At 47.8% G+C, this 26,636-nt stretch overlaps 1 protein-coding gene across 1 annotated transcript in view; it reads left to right on the top strand.

Annotated features, from left to right (window-relative positions):
- Positions 1-26,259, top strand: part of CDH3 (cadherin 3) — a 43,280-nt gene extending 17,021 nt beyond the window's left edge. Inside the window, 15 exon segments of the mRNA XM_070399059.1 lie at positions 7,427-7,509; positions 8,440-8,565; positions 8,768-8,923; positions 9,016-9,160; positions 10,652-10,824; positions 12,242-12,370; positions 13,397-13,582; positions 14,655-14,896; positions 15,786-15,931; positions 16,697-16,921; positions 21,770-21,979; positions 22,615-22,724; positions 22,726-22,746; positions 23,269-23,415; positions 25,404-26,259. Of these exon segments, the coding sequence (XP_070255160.1) occupies positions 7,427-7,509; positions 8,440-8,565; positions 8,768-8,923; positions 9,016-9,160; positions 10,652-10,824; positions 12,242-12,370; positions 13,397-13,582; positions 14,655-14,896; positions 15,786-15,931; positions 16,697-16,921; positions 21,770-21,979; positions 22,615-22,724; positions 22,726-22,746; positions 23,269-23,415; positions 25,404-25,613 (2,309 nt within the window). The 3' untranslated portion in view covers positions 25,614-26,259.
- The last annotated feature ends 377 nt before the right edge of the window (positions 26,260-26,636 follow it).

Here is a 26,636-nt window from a genome sequence, read left to right as displayed (position 1 = left end):
GCGCTATGTGAACATCATTCTGTTTAATCCTCCCAATAAGCTTATGAGGTAGGTATTATCTCTTGTATTTTGCCAAGACATTCGTTCAGTAAGAATGGATATTGTGGCTCTATAGTACCTCTATGTCATGACTGAGAAGATAAGCTCCTCACCTTCAAGGGTGTTCCCTTGAGAGTTTGGAGGTGCCCCAGGCCATTCCAACCTAAAGCAGGCCTGGAATGACTTCTCAGCCCAGTATCCATCAGTTCTTGTAAGTCTATTTAAACATATTTCTTGTCCTGGCCAGGTGGCTTAGTTCGTTAGAGCATTGTAACACTAAGGTTACAGATTCGATCCCCAGTCGGGGCACGTACAAAAATCAACCAATGGGTGCATGAGTGGGTGGAAGAACACATCATCAATCTTTCTCTCTCTGCCTTCCCCCCTCTCTCTAAAAATAAATTTAAAATAATAAAGAAATAAAAAGCTTTCTTTCTGCAATAGCTCTAGTACCCCAGGGACTTGACTCTTCTTGCCCAAGTTTTATAGGGGTGCCATTTCAGGATCTGAGGTCAGGCTTGGCAGGGGCGATCTTTACAGAGGAGCTTTGAGCACAGGCCAGGGACTCCTGGTTCCATTGGATGTCTTCCTATCCAGTGCAGATACCTAGAACTCTGGTTTTTATCAATTAATTTCTCTAGAAGCAGTCTCAGGTTATCAACTCCCTTCCCCAACAGTACAGTATTCGAGGAATTGTGTATTTAGGCTCAGTGCTGAAAACTATCAATTTATATCTACCTTTTCATCAGGTTCATTGACTTTGTGATTCAGAATTCCTGTGGGAGAAACTGAACCTGAAGCAGTCAACTGACTTTGTTTACCGTACAGGATGTGGGTGGATAGTAGGTCTCTGTTTTCCAGTCTTAAGATATGAACTGTTGCCCATGTGCTCATCAGCACCCACTAGCTGGCCCCAAGCAGAGTTTGACACAGGCCCATTCATGCCTTCAGGACTTGGCCAAGGTTTGTGGCCTTGTGGAGCCAGGCTGCAGTCAGGAACAGGAAATACATCTACTTACTTCACTTTACCGGCTGTTAGAAGGTGGAGTAGAGGGTGGATGAGTGATTACGAGACCTGGTTTCAGATCAATTTCATTTTGAAACAAATGATGCAAGCCACTGGTGCCAGGAAGCATCTGGGAGGAAGTTGTAATGATTTTGCCCCACGGCTTGCTGTTCACCGGTCTCTTTGTGACTCATGGCTCGCAGAGGAAACTGCTCATATTCCTACAGTTGTCTCAGCAAGTTTCCGTGGGCAGGTCAGCTTGTCCGTGAGATCTCTATCCTTTGCCTTCCCCAATCAGCCCAGAGCACCCCTAAGCAACAGTCCTCCAGATGCAGACTGAGCCAGATCCCTTTGTGCTCTTTGGTCCCATGTATTTCCTCCTCCCTTCAGTGCTTCATCCCTCAGGCAAAGCATTTGGCTATAGCTAAGCCCCTACCCACTTTGAGAGATGGTTTGTCTGTGCTGTAGGGGCAGGCCCAGACTTGGAGTCTGAAGCCTAGGTTAATTGTGAGTAGGCTAAAGGTAACTTTTGTTAAAGGCTTGCTTGGGCTAGACACAGTGCTCAGTGCTGTGTGAAACATTATCCCATTTAATCCTGATAAGCTTATGAGATACCTATGATTATTCCTATTTTCCAGAGGCGGACAGCTTCCATGTGCTCATACAATATGGATTTGAACCCAAGCCTTTTAGTCTCCAGTTCCCATGTTCTTCATCACTTCCCTGCCTCTAGGATTTGAAATCTGGTCCTGCTGCTTCTTGGTTGTGGGCCTTGTATGCTTACCTGTCTGAAACGGCTTCTTACGGCACTTCAACCCCAGGCAGCCTCTGGTTTCCTGAGTTGTCAGAAAGGGGAGGAGGTGTAATATCCACCTTGCAGGTTAGTTTTTGAGGATTTGGATAGGAAAACACTTAGCTGGGTGTCTCAGGCCTTTGAAGCTTGTTCCTGCCTGCCTGGCCCAGGCCCTTGGCTGTATTCTGCCTCCAGCTGAATGCGGGTTGGAGCTGGTGGGGCCAGGCCCTCTGATGCAACTGGAATATTCGGCCTGAGTGGGAGGCATGTACAGTTGGCATACATCACTCTTGGCTTCTTGATCGTTGGCGCTTTCCCCTCGAAGATTAGATGGACAGCCCAGATACTGTGCTACAAATATTTGGAACCATAAGAATAATGGAAATGTGCTGGCAAGCAGTAGTGAAGCGTGTTCATGTTCCTGGGGGGCAGATCTTGCAGATAGCAGAAAGAGGATTTCTGGTTCCTGGCAGCTTTTAGAGTTTGGAGGATTCAGGCTTCTGAGTAATAAGGGGAGTCACTCCATTAGCCTCTTGCTGGGAAGCCTGCTGGGGAGGATTGCAGGGCTCATTGAGTCTCTCATGAAGGAAAATCGCTGATAGACTGATCTGGCCAGCCCTCTGCTCGCTGAAGCCCCTCCCTTAGGAAGAGGACTGTTTTAAGAATGGAAAAAGTGACTTAATTTTTTACCAGTGTTTGAATAGCTAATGCGTTCGAGTGGGTCAGCATTCAGAAGGGTATACACTAAAAAGTCTCATCCTTATTCCCTCGCTGCGTCTCCACCTGTAAGCCCAGTTTTTTGAGTCACCTTCTAGAGGTATTTCTCAAATACAATTTAAAAATACAAATGTTAGCATTTTGTAGAGACTGCATTGTTCTATATCTTTTTTCTTTTTTAATTAACAATATGTCTTAGAGACCTTTCCATATCAAGACACAGGAGCTTCCTCATCTTTTATAGTTTTTATGGCTACATCATGTTCTCTTGTATAAATGGTAGCATCACCCAAAGTTAACCTTGTTGATGGACATTTCTGTTTTCGGGACTTTTGCTATTTTAATGAACGCTTTGTTGGTTGGTTTGCTAGAAAGCTGAGGAAAGATTATGGTGTCCTTATAAGAGGAGGAAATTTGGCCACTGGCAGTCACAGAGGGAAGACTATACAAAGACACAGGGAGGAGACAGCCATTTACAAGCCGAGGAGAGAGAGAGGCCTCAAAAGAAACCAACCCTATGACACACCTTCATCTCAGACTTCTGGCCTCCAGAATTATGAGAAAATAAAATTTTGTTGTTTAAGCCCCTAAGTCCATACTGGATTAGGACCCACCCTATGACCTCATTTTAACGCATCACCTCTTTAAAGGTTCTATCTCCAAAAACAGTCACATCCCGAAATACTGGGGTTTAGGACCTCAACATACGAGTTTTAGGGGAGACATGATTCCTGTTAAGAGTCATGTTAAGAGAAAACTTAAACATACATTTCTAATCCTCACATGCAGAGAGAGAAACATTAATCTGCATATGCCCCAACCGGGAACCAAACCTGCACCCTAGGTATGTGCCTGACCTGGAATAAAACCAGCAACTTTTTGATGCTCGACCAACTGAGTCACTCCAGTGGCAAGAAAGTAAATGTCTGATAACCCTAATCATTGGGAAGGTGGACTTCCTTCCAGTCTTTTTTTTTCTTTTTCTGTGACTAATTACATATACTGTATGTACAGTTCTACATTCTGCTTACTTTTTTTTACTTCATAGTATAAGTCCTTCCCTAGATAACTTAAACACTACTATAAATATCATTTTGCATAGTTGATCAATAATGCATGGAGTTAGTACCCCATAGGTTATTTAACTCTTTTATTTTGTTGTTAATCCTCACCCGAGGATATTTTTCCATTGATTTTTAGGGAGAATGAAAGAGGGAAAGGTAGAGAGAAACACATCAATTGGTTGCCTCCTGCATAGGGCCAGGCCGAGGAGAAGCCTGCAACCAAGGTACAGCACGTGCCGTTCACCAGAATTGAACCTGGGACCCTTTGGTCTGCAGGCCGACATTGTATCTACTGAGCCAAACCGGCTAGGGGCTCTTTTAAAATTTATTTATTTACGGGGGGGGGGGGGGGGGGGGGGGGGCGGGTGGGAGGGAGAGAGAGGTTTGTTGTTCTACTTACTTACGCATTAATTGGTTGCTTCTTGAGTAGGGATCAAACCTGCAACCTTGGATGATGCTCTTACCAACTGAGCTACCTGGCCAGGGCTAGATTATTTAACTCTTGCCCTATATTAAAGATGATGCAATCTTTGCCACATGTCATTCCTGGTCCTTTTAGCCCTAAAGCAGAGCAAAAGATAACTCAGAAGATGAGACTACAACGCTGTGTGTTGGAGGTAAAGGGCAGGTTCTCCCTGGGGATCTTGTTGCCCCTGAGGCCCTCTGGAGCGGAATCAGGCCTGGTCTCTCTTTCCCTTCCTCCCACTGGCCAGGCATGTCACAACCCATGACTCCTCAGTGGGAATGTCGTCAAGGAGGCAGGGCTGGTTTCTAAGCAATCTTCTCTTTCACGTGGGTGCATTCCAGCCTTCCCGCAACGGATCCTGCCTCTGTGTGAGAGAGCTTGTGGGCTCTAGGGAGCTGGCACTGGGCTCTGGGGAGCTGAAGGCAGCTCTGTATGCTTTTAAGTCCCCCTTTACTCCCTTCTATCACTAACCCCTCTCCCCAAATTATGGCCAGTATGTTAATAACTTCCTTCACCTAGGTTAGTTTTGCCTGTTTTTGAACTTCATGTTAATGGGATCATGCATATGTTCTCTGTTCAATCTGGCTTCTATTAGGGAACCATATGTTTGTAAGATTCATCCAGAATGTCCTTACAGTTGATTTATTTCATTATGTGAATATACCATGATGTTTCTAGCCATTCTACCTTGATGGACCTTTGGGCTGTTTGCAGTTTTTAGCTATTATAAACAGTGCTGCTGTGAACATTTTAATGCATGTCTTTTGGTCAATGTATTTTTGTTGAATCTATATCTCAGAGTGAATTGCTGGGTCTTGGGGAATGTGTATATTTAGCTTCAGTAAATACTGACCAACAGTTTCCCAAAATGACTGTCCCATTTTACACTCTCATGTCGGACTTCCACTTTTCTATTGAGCTAAAATATGCATAAAAATTGACCATTTAAAAAACCATTTTAAAGTAAACAATTTAGTGATATTAAGTACATTCACAATGTTGTGCAACCATCACCGTTTTCCATCTCTAGAACTTTTTCATCTTCTGAAACAGAAACTCTATATCCATTAAACAGTAAATCCCCAGCCCCTGGTGACCTCTGTTCTACTTTCTCTATTAATCTATCCTAAGTACCTCATGTAAGCAGAACCGTACAGTATTTGTCCTTTTGTGACTGGCTTATTTTACTTAGCATAATGTTTTCGAGGTTTGTTCATATTGTAGTGTGTATCAGAACTTTATTCCTTTTAAAAGCTGAATAATATTCCATTGTATGTATAAACCACATTTTGTCTATTCATCTCTTGATGGACAGTTGGATTGTTTCTATCTTTTTGCTATTATGAATAATTTTGCTCTGAAAATTTGTATATGAATATCTGTTTGAATTTCCACAATTCTTTTGGGTATGCACCTAGAAGTGAAATTGCTGGATCATGCGGTAATTCTATGTTTACCTTTTGAGGAACCACTATTTCACATTCCCAATGCATGTCGGTTCCAATTTATTTACATCTTGTCAACACTTACTATCTTCCATTTGAGGGGTGGGGGTGTCACACATTTGTAAAAATGTGTTGATTTTTAGAGAAAGGGGAAGGGGGGAGAGAGAGAGACAGACAGACAGACAGACATAGATTTGTTGTTCCACTTATTTATGCATTTATTGGTTGATTCTTTGTATGTGCTCTGACCAGAGATCGAACCGAAACTACAACCTTAGGGAATTGGACGATGCTTGAACCAACTGACCTACCCTGCCTCCTGTCTGTCCCCTACTGGGGATGAGGTCCCAAACTCAGGCATGTGCAAAGGACAACAGCTCTACCAACTAAGCCACACCGGCCAGGGCCCACGTGGGTTTTTTAAAAAAAAAAATAGCCATCCTAGTGGGTGTGAAGAGGTACCTCATTGTGATTTTGATTTGTTCTTTCAATGACTAATGATATTGAGTATCTTTCATATGCTTATTGGCCCTTCCTTGTATATTGTCTTTGGAGAAATGTCCTTTCAAGTTTTTTGCCTGCCCCCAAAACAACTTGGGTTGTTTTTGTTGAGTTTTAAGGAGTTCTTTGTATTTTCTGGTTATTAATCCTTTGGAATTTGACTTTTTATATTAAATTCTTTAAATACTTTGTCATGTTCACATTACTTTTGTACTTTACCAAAAAACCTCATCTGTTACCCTTTCTTATACTAAAGAAGGATTTAAAAGAAAAACAATTACCATCATCATCAACTGAGCCTCAAGGACAATTCTTCAAAAAAGGACAGTTGGAAGGCCTCACCCTGACATTTCCATGGCACAGACTGACCTGGGGTCTGGGCCAGCACAAAGGGAACCACTGGGCCAGAGCCTGGTGCTGATGGACCCACCTGTGGCCTCTGGCAGGTTCCCTGATTTGGCCACAGGAATAGCGTGTAAGAACATTGGTTGTGAGTTTTATATAGCGTATGCTTTAGGGCAGTGATGGCGAACCTTTTGAGCTTGGCGTGTCAGCATTTTGAAAAACCCTAACTTAACTCTGGTGCCGTGTCACATATAGAAATTTTTTGATATTTGCAACCATAATAAAACAAAGACTTATATTTTTGATATTTATTTTATATATTTAAATGCCATTTAACAAAGAAAAATCAACCAAAAAAATGAGTTCGCGTGTCAGAGGTTCGCCATCACTGCTTTAGGGTCAGGCTGACCTGGCTTCTGAACCTCCGTTTTCTTATCTTTGAAAAGAGGCTAACACCTACCTTGGTGGGGTAGATGTAAGGATAAAATGGGCCCAGTCTCTGGCTTGGTGAATGATAGTTATTAACTCACAATGTTATTTAAAGAGTGGCCAAGCAGGAGGGATCCAGAAGGAGTGTGACAAGCTGAGGTTGTCTAGAGCAGCAGTCGCCAACCAGTGGTCCAAAATGTTGGCGACTGCTGGTTTAGAGCAAGCTCTGTGAGCGATGATGGAGCAGGATGCATAGCGCATGAAAATCTTCTGCCTCCAGCTGTGACCTTGCCCCCCTCCCCATTCCCTACTTCTCATGAGGCCACTGGGAACTAATGTCACTCAGTGTCTGTGATCTTGGTTTTCTGGCCTCGTGAATGAAGAAAGGGGTTTGGCTTACAAACTGACCACAAAGTGGCCCTCCCTTTAGAGACCAAACTTTGGAAGCCCCATCTGAAACTCGTATTTGGTCACAGTGCTGCTCAGAGGAAGTAAGCCGAGCCTCCTCCTGTAGTAGAACACTCCTTGATCCAATCAGGGGGCTGTTGTCTGCTGTAGTTTCTCTGGGGTAGCTTCCAGAAGCCCCTCCTTCCTAATACTCCCTTTCTCTCTTCTCCCCAGTTTTCATGGGCTGCCCTGGGCAAAAGTTGGCCCTGCTTAGCACTGATCACGATTTCACTGCACTGAACGACACAACAGTCCAGGTAAAACACTGTGTCCACCCGTGTGTGTATGTGGGGAGTCGGTGGGGTGTTCTTCGTGCATGCCCAGATTGCTGCTGTGAGCCACCTTATTTATCCCCTTCAGAGGAGGTGGTGTTAGCCCTCAGGTACCACGGTGTAGTGCTTGCAGCTGCCCAGGAGGGGCGGCAGAGAGCTGTCTTGTGAGTAATGGTCCAATGCTCTTGTAACCTTGGATTCTTTCTCTCACCTCTCTTTTCTTTCCCATATCATCTGGGTAAACCCCGAGGGAAGGCAATTCCCACACAGAACTGCCAATCCCATGAGCCCCTGGGAAGATGGACATGAGGCACTTGGTCACACATTGTTTCTTTTAGTTTTTTGAATAGCTAATATACTAGTATACATGGTTCAAAAATAAAAAATACATATATTTAAAATTATGCAATGAATTACCTCCCCTTTTTTCTCTCCATCTGCCTAATGCCCTCTCCACCCCTTTCCCACAGGTAATCACCATTATTAATTTCTTCTGTGTTCCCGCAGACTTCGTCTATAAATAAGCAAATATGAAGATATGGTCTTATTTTCCTACCTTTTTACACAAAAGATGGAACAGTGCCTGGCATCTGTTAAGCACTATGTGTTTGTTAAATAAAATGCTAAATCATTCTGTACCTTGTTCTTGGCACTCAACAGTACATATCAAAGGTCTTTCTATGTCAGCACATAGAGAGCTTCCTTACTCCTCATTTTTAGAGCTGCATAGTATTCCACTAGATGTATATACTGTAGAATTTTCCATTGGTCCTCTGGACCTTAGATTATTCCAATTTTTCTTTTGCAATAGACCTATCCAGGTCTGCCTCCTGACCCTTAACTCCTGTAGGTGAGGATGGTGGGTGTGTTCCAGCTGTTTGCATATCTCGGTTAAGGGGTCTTCTCTCCTTACAGGAAAGTAAGGCTCTGAGGACCTCCCCATCCAAACGTATCTTACGAAGACGCAAGAGAGAATGGGTGTTCCCGCCGCTGTCTGTCCCTGAGAATGGCAAGGGTCCCTTCCCTCAGAGGCTGAATCAGGTATGACTGTGCTTCTCCCTGGGCGTCATTGGTGGCTGCAGGGACCCTCACCTAAAGGCCTGAATAGAGGTTTCTTGGTGCTGAGCACTGGGGCCCACCGAGGAAAGCCTCTCTCGTGGCACCAGTTTCTGATAAGGCAGCGCCTCCTCACCCATGAGATATTTGTCACTTGGTCAGCTGCCATTTTTCATTTTGCTTCCAGCTCAAATCTAGCAAGGACAGAGGCACCAAGATTTTCTACAGCATCACAGGGCCTGGGGCAGACAGCCCCCCTGAGGGTGTCTTCACCATAGAGAAGGAAACGGGCTGGTTGTTGTTGAATAAGCCACTGGACCGGGAGAAGATTGCCAAGTATGAGGCAAGTAACCTTTAGCATCCAATGAGAAGCAGGGCCCGGGGGCCTGGTGGGAAGGGAGGCGCCAAGCTGACCCCAGACCTGTGCACCCGCAGCTCTTTGGCCACGCTGTGTCAGAAAACGGCGCCTCCGTGGAAGAACCCATGAACATCTCCATCATTGTGACAGACCAGAATGACCACAAGCCCAAGTTCACCCAGGATGTCTTCAAAGGGAGTGTCTTGGAGGGGGCACTGCCCGGTAAGAGGATTGGGGGAGGGGATAGCTATCGAGGTCTGTGGCCTTGGGTCGACTTATGGTACCATCTGGAGATCAGCCCAGACCCTTAAGGCTGGAAGGACCCCCTACCTCTGACTTCCTTGGCTGTGCAACAGATCACCTGGGATCTTCTTTAAAATCTAGATGCTCCTACTCCATCCCAAGATCCCTGAGTAAGAGTGATCCTGGACTCGAGCTCTGGAAACTGTATATATGAAAATTTCCCAGAAGTCTCAGATGATCAGCCAGGTTTAGGAACCACTAGCTTTGGAGCTACAAAGACCAGATTTGAATCTTGATTTCGCCTCTTTACTTGCTGTGACCCTGGGCAAGTTCTTGATCTCTGAGCCTCAGTCCTCATATCTGAAAATGGCAATAATATCAGCCTTAAAGGATTCTGAAGATTAGAGATAATACACTTAACTTATGTAACATGAAGCACCTGCCACGAGGCTCTGCAGTGAATGGCAGCTGCAGAAAAGCAGTAGAGGCTAGGACAGTGATGGCGAACCTATGACACGTGTGTCAGAGGTGACACGCGAACTCATTTTTTTGGTTGATTTTTCTTTGTTAAATGGCATTTAAATATATAATATAAATATCAAAAATATAAGTCTTTGTTTGGCTATGGTTGCAAATATCAAGAAATTTCTATATGTGACACGGCACCAGAGTTAAGTTAGGGTTTTTCAAAATGCTGACACACCGAGCTCAAAAGGTTCGCCATCACTGGGCTAGGAGGTCCTGGAGCATGGTTTATGCTGAGCGAACAATAAATTCCCAGGGCTGGAGAACAGGGTGGGGGAGGCCAGCAGCAAACCAGGAAAATAGGTACATAGTAATGCTCTCAAAGACGGGTCCTGCTGGGAAGGGATCCTCTTCCTTCCTCTCCGAATTGTAGACAATACATACAGAGAAGTATAAATTGGTTAGGCTGCCAATAACAGAAATTCTCAAAAGAAACACAGTACCTTAAACAAGATGGAAGCTCCCCCCTCCCCCCCATTATATTTAGGAAGCCTACAAGTGGTCAGTTCAGTCTGGAATGGTATTGTCCAGTGTTGGAGACCTAGACTCCATCTATCTCCTTGCTCTGCTATTTTGGCGTGGTTCCCAAGGTTGTCTCATGGTTGCTGCTGGAGCTCCAGCCATTCCACCTGGGACAAGGGGAAGGGTGGGAAGAATAAACCCATACTCGGAAAAACACATCCCCCAAAGTTGTAAATCCCGTTTGTCAGAATTTAGAGTTGTGGTCACAGCTAGCTGAGGAAGGGATGGGAAATAGTCTTTGTTCCAGGTAAGCCTGTGCCCAGCCTCAAGTGATTGTGGAGGATTATGTCTCTAAGAAAGAAGGGAGGGAGGAGAAAGGGAGAATGGAAAATGGGCACCAATTATCAATCTCTGTCACAAAGTGGAATATGGGTCTAAGCCGCTGAGCAGGAAGGGGGCTCACTCATCCTTTCTCCCCTCCAGGTACATCTGTGATGCAGGTGACAGCCATAGATGAGGACGATGCCATCAACACCTACAATGGGGTGGTTGCTTACTCCATTCACAGCCAAGAGCCAAAGGACCCTCCTAACATGTTCACCATCCACCGGAGCACAGGCACCATCAGCGTCATCTCCAGTGGCCTGGACCGGGAGGTGAGTGGCCCTTAGGAAAAGTGCTGCCTACCCAGGTTTGTCCAGGCCAGGGCCTGACACTCAGAGCAGAAGCCTCTGGCCCTGCCCCCAAAGCCCACGGTGGAGCAGTGGGGACCCACGTCAGCTGGCAGTGGTTGCTGCTCCGTTCCTATGCTGGCGTCCCCCAGCTCATTGGGCCAATGGCATGCCGCCAAACCATCTTGTTGAGGCTGAGGAGGCAGCTATAAAATGCAGACATTTGATATTTTCTGTAGGTTTTCTCATTTCCTCTCGGAACGGCTCACTTAGCATGCACATGGCCCAGATTTGTCCCCCGTGGACCACAAAGTAGAATTAGCTCCTTGGATACTGGAGTTGCCTCCTGTTTCCTAATTAATTCCTTTGACCACATCCCTGCTCAAAGCTCTCGTTCTGCATCTGCCCAGGGTCAGGGGGCAGTGCCCAGGCTTCAGCCCCCGACAGGCCCAGGGATGCTGTTTGTATGGGCAGTTTCCCTCCCCTCCCACCCTTTGCTTCTGTTCCTTCGGGAGGTGGGTTGAGGAGTCAAGAGAACACTGTGATGCCGAAACCGGTTTGGCTCAGTGGATAGAGCGTCGGCCTGTGGACTGAAGGGTCCCGGGTTCGATTCCGGTTAAGGGCATGTACCTGGGTTGCGGGCACATCCCCAGTGGGGGGTGTGCAGGAGGCAGCTGATCGATGTTTCTAACTCTCTATCTCTCTCCCTTCCTCTCTGTAAAAAATCAATAAAATATATTTAAAAAAAAAAAAAAGAGAGAGAGAGAGAACACTGTGAGAGGGAGAAACATTCAGCCGCCCTCCACATCTTCCCAAGGCTGCACTTGCCGGGGATCTTGTCCCAGCATTAAGAAGGGTTCGGGAATCTGGAGAAGGGGCTGTACGTAGATGACATAGGAGTCCAGAGACTAATAAAGAGTCCGGAGACAAGATATAATTTTGAAAGGCATTGGGGGTCAGAGGAGCTTAGCTAAAGGAGCTAAGTTCTAAGATCTTAAGTCTTAGGTCTTAGGTTCTCTCCGTCCCCAGGACCCCATGCTTTTTATTAACACAACTTGTCCTGAGGCAAGGCAGGATATACACTTCAAAGGGTCAGGGTTTGGTACAGAGTCCATTGTCAGAATGGGGGAATTAGCCTACGGCTGTACAGGTGTTTGGCCAGCAGGAGGCAATAACATGTAGATTAAGATGCCCTTTAACTGACTGGCACCCACAATCAGTTTCCTATTCAGGTTTGGGGAAATGCCTTTAGCCATTTCCAACAGGTGACTACACGTGTGACTCAACCCTGTTGAGTCCCCAAGTCTCATCAACCTTTTGATGAAACTCTTGAAATTATGACATGCTGGAATTGGTCCCTGGCATGCACTCTCAGTGGCCTCCACTCTCCTCTCCTCCCCAGAAAGTCCCTGAGTACACACTGACCGTCCAGGCTACCGACCTGGACGGGGAAGGCTCCACCACCACGGCAGTGGCCATCGTGGCAGTCCTCGACGCCAATGACAACGCTCCCGTGTTTGATCCCCAAAAGGTAACGCCTCTTCCTTCCTTCCCTCTTCCCGCATCAGCAATGAAGGACGAGGGGTTTCCTTTCTAATGAAACTCCAGAACCAGCTTATGTTGCTTCAATTCCAGCCCCACCACCTACGAGCAGTGTGACCTCAGGCAAACTCCCTAACCCAGCGGTTCTCAACCTGTGGGTCGAGAACAATGAAAATACATCCTGCCTATCAGATATTTACATTACGATTCATAACAGTAGCAAAATTACAGTTATGAAGTAGCAACGAAAATAATCTTATGATTGGGGGTCACCACAACATGAACTGTATTAAAGAGTCGCGGCATTAGGAAGGCTGAGAACCACCTCTCTGTGCTGCATTTCCTCATCTGAGAAACGGGGATCATGATAACACCTTCTCATTGTTCTGAGTTTTAAATGAAATCATCTGTGTAACACAACCCCTGGTGTATAAGTCGTATGAAAATCTTCGATGATAAAAAAACTTCTGACTTACCCGCCCACCCAGTGAATGCTTGTACATTCCAGTGACAGAGCTCGGGGCCAGTTGAGACGAAACCTAACTCCCTTCTGTCTTGAGGCAGCTTTGGCTGCAGAGCATTACTTAAGGCTGATTAAAGTTTGTTCTAAGCAGTTGACTTCCTAGTCATTGTCATCTGTTCTAGAACTTCCAAAAAACATCCCGGTCCCTGCCTCAGAGCACTTACGCCTTCCTGATCTCAACTACATAGGTGGTCACACTTGGAGGGGGTTGGGCACCCAGACCGGTGAGATTCCTGGAGTATCAGGCCCCTGGGTATAGGGAAAGCAGGCCCGAGATGGCTGTGGTCTGTCCCAGTAGCTGGGAGGCCAGTGCTCGGGGCATGCTGCCTGTCTTTGTGCCCCGAAACCCTGGTGACTGAGGCGGGTGGTCCCAGAAAGGCTAAGAGGCATGAGGCGCCCTAGAGCTGGATGGAGGATTCGCAGCGGGAGAAGAATGGAACAGTCTCTCTGAGTGTTGGTCTCTGCGCTGACTACTGTGCTTCCCACTGACAGTATGAGGCCCATGTGCCCGAGAACGCGGTGGGCCGTGAGGTACAGAGGCTGACAGTGACTGATCTGGACGCCCCCAACTCACCGGCATGGCGTGCCACCTACCGCATCTTGGAAGGTGACAGTGGGGACCATTTTACCGTCACCACCCACCCCGAGAGCAACCAGGGTATCCTGACAACCAAGAAGGTGAGTCCGTTTGGGCTTTAGACGAGGGCCACACCTGGGACAGTCAGGTCTGCAGCCTCCAGGACAAGGAGGCAGGTAACCCCTGCCTGGGGACATGTGCCTTGGACCATTCGTTCATCAGAGTGCGCACCGGGCCAGTGGCCTCCAACACTTCCCCATCCCTTTCCTGTGGCGGAATACCTTCCTTCATACTAAATCTTAACCAGGGACCCAAATCGCATCGAAGCAGGTCAGTGGAGACCCTCCGCTCAGTTCCCAGTGTCCGTTGGCTGGCCTCAGTCAGTCCACACACAGAGGGTCCCTGTCTTATTGGAATTCTTGCTAATTTTGTACTTAATCCATATCTAGGTGATTGGATAGTAAGGTATTCTGAATTACTTAGTAGTTAGGTGTCTTAACTTCTACGTAAATAAAATAGATACTTCAGGAAAATGGGACTGATCTTTCTTTGATTTCTTTTGTATCTCTGTAGAATCATTCTAATGTAGTGACTACTGGCTCATTCAGGCGGCTCACAGCACAAGTGGTATTAATGTTTTCCCCCACAACAGCAAATAAACAACTCTTGGGAAAGGCCTGAACAAATCAAATTGCAATTCCCCCTCAGAAGTTCCATTCCTAGAAAATTCAGTCTATATTAAAACCACACCGAAAAGGGTTTTTTACGTAAAACGTTCTAGATTGCAATTGTTAACAGATTTTTCACACCCGTGAATACACAAATGTCCAGCGGAATGTTGTCTAGTCATATGGATATGGGACAGTTCTTTGTGTCCCTGCCTCAGCCTGTAAATGCCAGTGGTACCCCCAGTCGTTATGACAGAGAGAAATGCCTTCACAAGTGTCTACAGTGCCTACTAGGGGGCGGCACCACCCGTTGGGAACCAGTTCTGGGCATTGCCTTTGGGGCGGTGGGGTGGTCTGAGAGGCCCCTCTAGATGCCACTCAGGAAATGCAGGTGGCTTTATGGATAGGGAAGGGGCAGCGTGGTGGGCCCTTCCTTCTGACATCCCATCTCTGCAGGGGGCCTCCTCATAAAATGGCAGCTCAGATCCTCCTTCTTCCCTCTCAGGGCTTGGATTTTGAGGCCAAAAACCAGCACACTCTGTACATTGAAGTGACCAACGAGGCTCCCTTCGTAGTGAAGCTCCCGACCTCCACGGCCACTGTAGTGGTCCACGTGGAGGATGTGAATGAGGCCCCCGTGTTCGTCCCACCCTCCAATGTCGTTGAGGTCCAGGAGGACATCTCTGCTGGGGAGCCTGTCTGCACCTACACCGCGCAGGACCCGGACAGGGGGAGCCAGAGGGTCAGGTATGCAGGGGCTGGGCTCGGATGCCTCCAGATGTACTGGAACAGTGCACTGGGCGTTGTTCATTATGGCCAGTGTTTGTTCTCATTGCCGTAAAGATTGTGAAATATTTTGCCCGACGGGCATGGCTCAGTGGTTGAGCATCATCCTATGAACCAGGAGGTCATGGTTCTATTCCTGGTCGGGGCCCATGCCCGGGTTTCGGGCTTGATCCCCAGTGTGGGGCGTACAGGAGGCAGCCAATCAATGATTCTCTCTCATCATTGATGTTTTTCTCTCTCCCTCTCCCTTCCTCTCTGAAATCAATTAAAAAATATATTTTAAAAATGTGAAATATTTTGATCCTTCTGGACAGTTGTTTATTACAGCCAGTATTCTTATTACTGTAAAGATTGTGAAATATTTTGAACCTTCTGGACGGTTGTTTATTATGGCCAGTATTTCTTATTACTATAAAGATTGTGAAATATTTTGAACCTTCTGGACAGTTATTTATTATGACCAGTACTTGTTGTCATTGCCCTAAAGATTGTTAAGTATTTTGAACCTTCTGGATGGTTGTTTATCATGGCCGGTGTTTGTTCTTATTGCCGTAAAGATTGTGAAGTATTTTGAACATCTCCCCTGGCTCCCCTTCCCACCCTCCCCAAGGCTAAAGACTCTGGGCAGGGGTTTAGGGGGCAGGTGTTCCTGCTCCTTCTCACATATTCGTGCTGGCCCCCCACCTGCTGCTCAGGCTCCCATTTAGGGGTAAGATGCTCTCCACATGATCCTGCTCAGGAGCCCTGCGTCCCAGGATACTGTCCGCTAGTTGGCATGAGGAAGCTTTGAATAATGACACCAGAATTCTGAGTATTCTGTGTGTGACTCTTCTCCACTTTTCCACTCCAGCTACCACATCCTGAGAGACCCAGCAGGGTGGCTGGCGATGGACCCGGACAGTGGGCAGGTCACTGCCGCGGGAGTCCTGGACCGCGAGGATGAGCGGTTTGTGAGGAACAACATCTATGAAGTCATGGTCTTGGCCACGGACGATGGTGAGAGCTTCCTCCCAGCCCCTCCTCATGGGCACTTTTGGTTCCCAGGTCACATAACACAGCATGTCCCCTCCATAGAGGGAGTAGGGGTGTGTGTGTGTGTGTGTAGGGGGCTGTTAACAATCCAATCTGGAAGGTTCGAAGGGGTCCTTCAGAGGAGTGTTTTAAAGACTGGTCCTTGGGTGGCTGGCTATGGTTCTGATTTCCTAAAACCTGAGTTAGGAGATATTTTGGAGCCTAAGTTTGTGGTTCACTAAGCCCTGAATTAGCCTGTCCGTGCCCCTGGATTAATTGAAAGGGGTTGCCTGGAAGTGCCATGCTTGATTAGTGATGTCACACTATGGCAGGGTGGGGGTTGTGATGTGATTGTCATCTCTGTTTGACACATAGTGAGTGAATGGAGGCCTGGAGGCAGGTGAGAGGTCTGTGAAGGGAAGCTGCATTAGCCCAGAGGTGGCCAGTAGTGCTTTGTGACAGAATGCTAGTGGCTGTCTGGATGAAGTGGCTGCAATTCTGTGCTCTGGTCAGTTAGTAATATCTGCTGTGGACACAGAAACGAGAATGCTGGCTCATTGCCTTGTATCTGCCATCACTGGTTTGATCTATAGTGAAGCTGGTGTATGGAGGGTCTTCAGAGGCTACAGCCAGGCGGTAACAGGACCCTCCCTGAGGCCGGCTGGGTAGGTCATAGGGGAGCTTAGCATTGATTCATCAACCCAATCAAGGGCAGGTGTTGAGAAGGATCATACGTGTCATTATGCACAGGGAGCCCTCCCGCCACTGGCACGGGGACCCTCCTGCTGACACTGGTGGACGTCAACGACCACGGCCCTGTCCCCGAGCCCCGTCAGATCACCATCTGCAACCAAAGCCCCGTGCCCCAGGTGCTGAACATCACGGACAAGGACCTGTCCCCACACACCTCCCCTTTCAAGGCCCAGCTCACACAGGACTCGGACATCTACTGGACAGCAAAGGTCAATGAGAAAGGTAATGAGCGATGGTGGCAGGCGGGTGCCAGCTCTGCTGGGTGGGTTTGCCCCACACCAGGACCCCACACACACGCCCACTGAGCATCTTGTGGGCCACAGAGGTCATGGTCTCGAGAACATCAATCCAAGGCTAATGATTTACCTACCGGGAGCCTGTAGAATTCCATAAGAGCCTTAACACGTTAAGCGCCCAGTCACCGATGACTGACACTATACCAGGGGTCCTCAAACTACGGCCCGCAGGCCACATGCAAATACAAATATTGTATTTGTTCCCATTTTGGTTTTTTACTTCAAAATAAGATATGTGCAGTGTGCATAGGAATTTGTTCCTGGTTTTTTTTTAAACTATAGTCCGGCCCTCCAACGGTCTGAGGGACAGTGAACTGGCCCCCTGTTTAAAAAGTTTGAGGACCCCTGCTCTACACTTTCCATGCAGAAGACAAAACAGGCTGGGCGCTTAACGTGTTAAATACCATTCTAGCCCAACTGCCGTCCTGTGTAAATGGAAAAACAAGCCCAGAGAGAGGGGGTGTGACTATGTCACGTGAGTCAGGGTCCCAACGCCATGATAACAGCTAAAGTGCACTGAGCGTGCTAACCACCACTTCAGATGCTTTACGTAGATTCGATTTTTAAATCCTCACAACAATCCTGTGAAGAAGGTACCATTACCACATACACACGTGTGCACACCCATTTTACAGATGAGGAGACCAAGGCTTACCTTGCTTGAGGCTCTATGGCTAGAAATTGATGGCACCAGGGTTTGAATCCAGGCAGTCTGATTTACTCTAATACTCTGCTGCCTCCCGTTTATTGAACCTTGGTGATGTGCAGATGCTTTTTCTTTTTTCCTTATTTAATATTTCTACCACCTCTGTGGTCAGTATTTTTTCTCCCTATTTACAGATGAGAGTGAGACTCAGAGAGGTTAAATAGCATTCCCACGGGCACAGAGTGAGTGAGCAATAAAGATTGAAGCCAGAGCCCCTGGCCCCCAACCCTGCTCCCACCTGCCTCTGTCCTTTCTCTTTCTGATACCCCTGTCGCTTCTCGACCTTCAGTAGTAGTTTATTTGCCACAGGCCTAGAGAGGGGCTTTACTAGTATTAAATGGGTGATGACCCCGGGTGCATGAGAGAGGCAGATCCAGTAAGTGCCAGTAGGTCCCTGGAGAAGCATTGCATCACTTTCCTTTTTTTTTTTTTTTTTTTAAGGTTGCAGTATTTTTTTAAATATGTGTTTATTTACTTATTTTTTTAGGAAGAGAAAAAAGGAAATGGGGAGAGAGAGAGAGACATCAATGTGAGAGAGAAACATTGATCGTTGGCCTCCCGTATGCACCCTGATCAGGGATTAAGCCGAAACCTGGGTATGTACCCTGACCCGAAATCAAACCGGCACCTTTTTGGTGTATGAAACAACACTCAACCAATTGAGCACCCTGGCCAGGGTCTGCATCACTCTCCTTTAAAATGTTCTCTTCTTGCCTGGTCAGCATGGCTCAGCGATTGAGCATCGACCTAAGAACCAGGAGGTCACTGTTTGATTCCCAGTCAGGGCACATGCCCAGGTTGTGGGCTTGGTCCCCAGTCTTGTGGGGTATGCAGGAGGCAGCCGGTCAGTGATTCTTTCTCATCATTGTTGTTTCTGTCTCTCTCTCCCTCTCCCCTCCTCTCTGAAATCAAGGAAAAAAAGTATATTTTAAAAAACGTTCTCCTCTTCCTCTTGGGGCCAAGATCCCCCAGGAGAAAAATCGGTCCTCCAGTATCTGGGAACTAGTACAATCAGGCTCTGCCTTCTGCTGCAGTGAAACCAGATGCCCAGTGTCCATTACTGCTGCTAATCCCAGTGCAGAAAGGACTTCCCACCTGCTTCAGACACCCGCATTGGCTCATTTTTGTGATTCCTGTGATTTGGGTATATCTATCCAGCACCTTTCCTTTGGGGAGCCCAGATTGGTCTCCTGTCACCCCCTTGTGGCCTAGAAGACATTTTTCCCTCCCTGACCATGTTGTTCAGAGAGAGTGGACTCTGGAGCCACAAGGCCTTGTTCCCAGACCTGATTCCTTCATTTACTAGCTTTGTGATTGTGGGCAAGTTGCCGAGCCTCACTGTTCCTCGATTCCCCTGTCTATAAAATGGTGCCAGTAACTGAACCTGCTTCTCCAGTTACGATGGAGGGTGAGTAAATGATCACATGGAAAGGTTGTGTCTGGCACGTCAGTGCTCGGTAGATGCCCTTTTCACCACCGCGACTTCCCAACAGATCAGCTCCGGCTCTGTCAGGTGTGAGCATTATGGCCAAAGCCCAATGGTACCAGCACCTGATAACAGTATTGATATCTGGTTCTTGGTTTTAATTTAGTTTTTTGACCTGATCTTGTCCCCGTTGTCAGGGGAATTAATTCAAACTTGACCCAGTGTGACCTCAAGCTGGTTACTTGATCTCCCTAAGCTTCAGTTCCTGCGTTTGTAAAAGGGGGATAGCAGTACCTGCCTCCAAGCTATGGTGAAGATTAGAATAGGATTTGGTACATATACATAGTACGCGTCAATTTAATCACCACGGCCACCAGCACCGCCACCACCACCAACTGAGAAATCGGCCCTCCAGTGTCTGGGAACAGCATGGTGATAGAGGTGTTTGTGAAATACCCCACATTGGCCTCTCTACATGCAGACCAGACGTTCAGCCTGCAGAACTCGCCCTGCCATTGCCGAAGGGGCACAGGGTGGATTCTCCCTTCTGGCCTTTTCACTAAGAGGGGCCCAGTGAGTGTACAGAGGCTTTGAACTGAAAATGGCTCGAGGTCAGTGCTGGCATAGGCCAGCACCCCTGAGGGCAGGTGAGCTGGAAATGTGGGGCTGTTTCTTATTGTCCCAGTGATTGGGAAATACTGTGGCCTTGAGTGGTGAGGATCTGCCATGCTTGGGGAAGTCCTGCATGATGAAAAATAGTCCCATCCGAGCTTAAGTAGCTCTCTGCCTGAGAACTTTGGCTCTAAACGGAAGGTCTTTTTTCAGAGATGCCCCTGACTGTATTTCTCACCTGCAAACATAGCCCCTCTCCCCACTCTAGGATTGCCCCACCGTCTCCCCAGAATAATGCCCCCTGTGCAGGCTGCACCGAGCTCAGCTTCTGCCTGTGGTTAGCCCGCCACCCTCCCTGGGCTTTTGAAGGCCGGTTAGCTCAGTGCCCATTGCAGCCTCATTTCCAGCAACCCTGACTTGTGTGCAGTCATAACACAGGTTAGCGTCCTCTCTGACCTGCTTAACAACATGTTATGTCACCAAGTCGTGTGCATTTGAATTTATTAATAATTGATGCTCACAATGTCAGTGCTTGGGATAGTGAAATGCTATCATGCAGTTGAGGTGTCAACATTGTATTTACTATTGCAAGAGCAAAATGTTGCAGTAGTAAATGGTAGTGAACTTTCAAATAGGAAAACAGTGGCCAGTTAACAGGACTATTAAAATATTAGGTTAGCCCTGGCCAGGTGGCTCAGTTGGTTGGAGCACCATCGCGTACACCAGTGGTTCTCAACCTTCTGGCCCTTTAAATACAGTTCCTCATGTTGTGACCCAACCATAAAATTATTTTCGTTGCTACTTCATAACTGTAATGTTGTTACTGTTATGAATCGTAATGTAAATATCTGATATGCAGGATGGCCTTAGGCAACTCCTGTGAAAGGGTCGTTCGACCACCAAAGGGGTTTCGACCCACAGGTTGAGAACCGCTGCCATATACCAAAAGGTTATGGGTTTAATTCCAAGTCAGGGCACATACCTAGGTTGTATGTTCAGTCCCCGATCGAGGTGCATACAGAGGCAACCAGTCAATGTTTTTCATGTCGATGTTTCTTTCTTTCTTCCTCTCTCTCTAAAAATCAATTTTTAAAATATCCTCAGGTGATGATGAAAGAAAGAAAGCATGAGGTTAGCTATCTCCTAGGACAGTGATGGCGAACCTCTGACACGCGTGTCAGAGGTGACACGCGAACTCATTTTTTTGGTTGATTTTTCTTTGTTAAATGGCATTTAAATATATAAAATAAATATCAAAAATGTAAGTCTTTGTTTGACTATGGTTGCAAATATCAAAAAATTTCTGTATGTGACACGGCACCAGAGTTAAGTTAGGGTTTTTCAAAATGCTGACACGCCGAGCTCAAAAGGTTCGCCATCACTGTCCTAGGAAGAACAGTGTTGTTTTTGAGGCAAAGAACAGTCTACAGCGGTCGCCAACCTTTCGGACCTCACGGACCACCTCGGACCACCGGTTGACGACCGCTGGTCTAGCAGCTAATGGTGCTAAGAAATTACTGGCTCTGCATGACAAGACTTTTAAGAAACGTCATATTTTAAAAATACTGTGATTATTGTGTGTGTTTTTTAATGTAATTTTTTTTTTTTCTGCCCCAATAATCCTTACCATGATGGTGAATTTGGCTTCGGCCATATATAAAAAAAAAATTTTAAGATACTGTATTGATTTTCAGAGAGAGAGAGGGAGAGAGGAACTTCCATATGAGAGTGACCATCCGAAATATTAACTGGCTGCCTCCTGCACACCCCCCATGGGAGATGGAGCCCACAACCCAGGCATGTGCCTTGACCAGGAACTGAACCAGCAACCTTTTGGTACACGGGATGACACCCAGCTGAGCTCTGCTGGCCAGGGCCAAATACCAATTTTTAACACTTGATCAAAGTGTGCTTTGGGGATACTTTCCTTTGTCACCCAGGTATAGAGGCTGTTGCCTCAAACCTCCATTGTGATACGCTCTGTTCCCTTTATGGTTTCCTGAGGTGAATAAATTATCTGTCCACTCCAGGAGACACAGTGGCCTTGTCGCTTAAGAAGTTCCTAAAGCAAGACACATACGATGTGCACCTTTCTCTGTCTGACCGCGGCAACAAGCAGCAGCTGGCAGTGATCAAGGCCACCGTGTGCGACTGCCACGGCCACGTGGAGACCTGCCCCGAACGCTGGAAGGGGGGGTTCCTCCTGCTCCCCATCCTGGGGGCCGTCCTGGCTCTGCTGTGTGAGTACCGGTGCCCTTCCCGCTCTAAGGATGGGGTAGTTAGAAAACCTGATTCTACACTGAACTTCTGGGACCAAGGGCCACCAGCATTGCCCTTCTCTTCCTTAAACTCTGAATTCCAGGAGTGTCATTCAGTCAGTAGAAAAGGAACATCAGCTAGAAGAGTCCCATTCCTACAAAGGAGAATTCCCCTAAGACCAGTACCGTTAATAAGGGAAGACTGACAATAAATGATGCAGAATTGTAGATGGGGATGAAGTTACAATGCTGCCAGGAGGAGGTGGCATTGAGCTGAGACATGAAGGGTGAGAGCCATGCATGTGCATAGTGTTCCAGGCAAGGGAAAAGCCCGGAGCTTTTCTGAAGTGGGGACCCGCTGGGTATATTTAAGGAACTCCCAGGAGGCCACTGTGACTAGACCTGGGTGGGGGAGAGGGAGGTTTGGGAACAGGCCAGGGCCAGATCCTGTACACCTTGATGAGTTACAGGTGTGCCTAGGTGCAAGGGAGTGATTGAAGTGTGTTATGCTCTGGCTACCGAGTGGAGGGATCTAAAACTAGGTGGGGCTCTGAGAGCCTGGGGGTCCTGTGTGGTTGTGGGGGGCGGTGAATGTTCACACTTCCCCACCCTTTCAGTCCTCCTGGTACTGCTCCTCTTGCTGGTGAGAAAGAAGCAGAAGGTCAAGGAACCCCTTCTGCTCCCAGAAGACGACACCCGTGACAACGTCTTCTACTATGGCGAAGAGGGGGGGTGGCGAGGAGGACCAGGTAGGGCATTGGGAGACCTGGGGTGTGGGCCACTGGCAGGGGTGGTCAAGTCAGCCAACTAACCATGTTACTTAGCTACATTGACCAGACCCTGGCCTAACATTTATAACATCTCGGGCCATACAAAATTATCAACTTAAAAATTAGCCTGCTCTATTTGGTCAGACACTTAATTAAACTCACCCCTAATGCCTTGGCAGGGCCAGACCAAATGAGTGGGCGTTCCCCACCCCTGCCCTAAAGCGTTAATCTTCGTGCAGGATCCACCACCAGCTCTCCTCTTCTGAGAGGGTATCTGGTCCATTGCTATAGTCTCTTTGGCCCCAAATAAGGTGACCTTCAGCCTGCACTTAATTTGAGAGAGGGGACGTGGAGACTAGGGCTTTCAGAAATCACAGGCGTTTCTGTCTTCTCAGACCTACCCATGAACCAGAACATCCAACTGGGAGCGAAGTGGGGTGAGATGTAGATGGTGGGGGAGCGGGGGAGTCCTTCTCAATCTCATGCTCTCCCTTCTCAAAGGACTATGACATCACCCAGCTCCACCGGGGTCTGGAGGCCCGGCCCAAGGTGGTTCTCCGCAACGATGTGGCGCCAGCCTTTATCCCCACGCCCATGTACCGTCAGCGGCCAGCCAACCCCGATGAAATCGGCAACTTCATCACCGAGGTGAGCATGGGGGCCAGCCTAGGGCAGCCCGGTACTCAGGCTCCAGTGGCACAGGGAAAGAGCATGGGCCATAGTCTTGGCTCTTGGTTCAAATCCTGACTTTACCACCAACCAGTCGTGTGACCTCTGACACCTTTGAGTAACGTCTGTGCTTCTGTTTCCTGCTTTATGAAACCCTAGCTTGCAGAGTGGTAAAGAATGGATTAGGAATCATTTACTCATTTATTCAACAAATACAGGATGGGGCAGAAGTCGGTGTACGGTTTTGAGTACACAAAACAGTTTATTCTTATTTATTAGTTATTGTATTATTTTCCATATGAACAACTGGAAACCTACTTTTGCCCCACCCTGTATAGTGGTTGTTAGGAAAAAACTGGAGCCAGAGAACCTGGGTTTGGATTTCTAAAGGTGCCGGGCGGTCCTGGTGTGGAGTCGGGTTGGGATCTGTGTTACAGGTCGCTTTAAGGCTTGGATGCATAAGCACCTGGAACAGGGCTAGCACGGTGGCTCCCAAGCTGCCCTCCCATTGCAATCTCCTGGGGACGTCAAAAACTGATGCCTTGGACTCACCCCACCCCCCTACACCCAAGATTGTGATTTAATTGCCCTGGATCATACCTGGGCGTTGGAATGTTTTAAAAACTCCCAGGTAATTTAAGTTTGGGAACCACTGACCGGCACCTCCCATGTGTTAGGTCGGTGGTCGGCAAACTGCAGCTGGCGAGCCACATGCGGCTCCGTGGCCCCTTGAGTGTGGCTCTTCCACAAAATACCACGTGTGGGCACGCATGTACAGTGCGATTGAAACTTTGTGGCCCATGCGCAAAAGTCGGTATTTTGTGGAAGAGCCACACTCAGAGGCCAAAGAGCCACATGTGGCTCGTGAGCCGCAGTTTGCCGACCACTGCGTTAGGTAATGCTAGCGATTGTGGTTAGTAGCTGAGTGCCTCCAGTGTTCTTAACTCTAGTCACACATTTGAAGAATTTTGAAAAATATCAATGCCAGGGACACAGGCATCTGTTTTTATAGGCTCTGATATTTTTGGCTCCCAGGGTTGTAAGAACCACTGAACTAGGTACATAGGAGGTAGATGATATGAGCCTGGTACCTCAGTAACAATCAGTAAATGGAGGTTTTTAATAGGAAGGGTGGGTGGATGGATGGATGGATGGGTGGGTGCATGGATTGGGGAGTGCAAGGAAGTAGCAGTGGGCAAAGGGCTCAGGGGCAGTCAGGATACCTCACCCTGGCTTTTGACCCCTTCTGGCTCAGTCTTCTCTTCTGCATAAAAGGCAGCTACACTTTTTGCTTTCTGGAAGTAGCCTGAGCATATTTGAGAGTGCCGTGCTAAAACAACAGCATCTGGGGAAAGTACCTGGAGTGGTGGGTTTGAGAAGACACCTTGGAGCTAAATACCTGCAGCTTTTTCCTTAGATGAAGTCAGTTTCTAGAATGTCTCTGTGTATTGGACAGTTTGCAAATAGTATCTCATTTAACCCCTATGGCAACTCTGTAGGGTAGGAAGCCCATCATCATCCTCGTTTTACAAATAAGGAAATAGTGTTCTGCTATTATGCCAGGTATTATTCAGTAAGCACTTTACATATATCCATTTATTCCTCTAAAACTATATGAAGTCTCCCCATCTCAGAGATGAGAAAAAAGCAGCACAGAGAGGTTAAAGGACTTGCCCTACGTCACATGATAGCGTGTGAAGTCTGAGTTCTGGCTTAAGCCCTCTGATGTCAGAGTCCTGGCCCTTCACCGTGCTGGCCTGTCGCGCTGAGCACTTGCTGTATGCCGGGCCCCGTGCTGAGCTCATTGCATGATTTCATGTCAACCTTCAAAACCTCAAGGGAGGGGAGAAGTGGCTTCGCAAGTGAGGAAATGCAGGCTCAGCCCAGTGAACCAACTTGCCTGAGTCCTCGCAGCTGCCAAGTGTGGGATCCCGCGGCTCTTAACCACCTGCTCTCTGTCGCTACAGAACCTGAAGGCGGCCAACACGGACCCCACGGCCCCGCCCTATGACTCCCTGTTGGTGTTCGACTACGAGGGCTGCGGCTCTGAGGCCCCCTCGCTCAGCTCCCTCACCTCCTCGGCCTCTGACCAGGACCAAGACTATGACTATCTGAACGAATGGGGCAGCCGCTTCAAGAAGCTGGCAGACATGTACGGGGCTGGCCAGGATGACTAGGCCTCCGGGCCAGCAGGGCCCAGGGCTGAACGTCAGGCCCAGCTGCATCTGCAAAGGGGCTCAGTCCCCCCTCAGCCCAGGACTCTGAGCTGTTGAGAAGTGGCCTTAGCAACTTGGAGGGAAGAGGCCTCGAGTCTGACAGCAGATGGGTTGGTTCTCAGCCCTTCAAACATGGGCCGTTGGACTTCAGCACTGAAACCTCGCAGCCTCGGGCTGGGTGCCCCGGAGGCTGAATTTTCGGGAGTCTCTTCCCTGCCATGAAATGCTCAGCCCTGTGTCCTGACGCCCCAAGATACTGTTCTCTCTGGAATGGACCTTTCCCCTTAGGAAGAGGCTGCTTTTAACAGCCCGGATTTTTTTTTTTTTTTTTTTAATGCTATTTTCAAAAAGTTAGAGGCGGGTCCTCAGCGGTCCCCTGGAGCCTTCAGAGCCCAGCCCAGAGCTGCTGGGCTCTCGGCCTCACACATTTCTCTTTGATCTCCAGGCCCGAGGCCTCCTAATCGGAACGGATTGCTGCGTTTTTATACTGAGCGTGTCTAGGTTGTTCTTTATTTTTATTTTCCCCGTGGGGTGCTGTAGACGAAGGGTGATGACAATCGGGTAAATGTACTAGAACTTTTTTATTAAAGGAACTTTCCCAGAGGTGTCAGGGGAGTGAACTCCTTTTTTAAGCGGTTTTATTGATTCACATGCACATACCATACCATTCACCCACTTAAGTGTAAAATTCAATGGTTTTTAGACTTTTCAGAGTTGTGGGTGGGAAGTGAGTGCTCTTAAACCCCCCACCCCCCAACCCACGGCTTCACCACAGCTTCCCCCACTTGGTAGAGGAAACTCAGGATCCCTTTACAGGCCCAGGTGGGGACGAAGCTGCTCTCCTCCCTGTGGATTCAGTCTCCCGTCTGTGTGAGAGCCAGTTAACCTCCTGACCCCTGAGCTGAGCCCCACCAGGGCTGCCTGGGACATCATTTCTTTTGGGGCGTATGTACCGCGTGATTTCCTCTGCCACGGGCTGTGTTG

This window comes from Myotis yumanensis, unplaced genomic scaffold, assembly GCF_028538775.1.
Source record: "Myotis yumanensis isolate MYYU_CA2020_CCGP unplaced genomic scaffold, mMyoYum1.0.hap1 SCAF_18, whole genome shotgun sequence".
Lineage (NCBI taxonomy): Eukaryota > Metazoa > Chordata > Mammalia > Chiroptera > Vespertilionidae > Myotis > Myotis yumanensis.
Note: the sequence above shows the minus strand (reverse complement) of the source record. Positions and strands in the feature narration are given on the sequence as shown.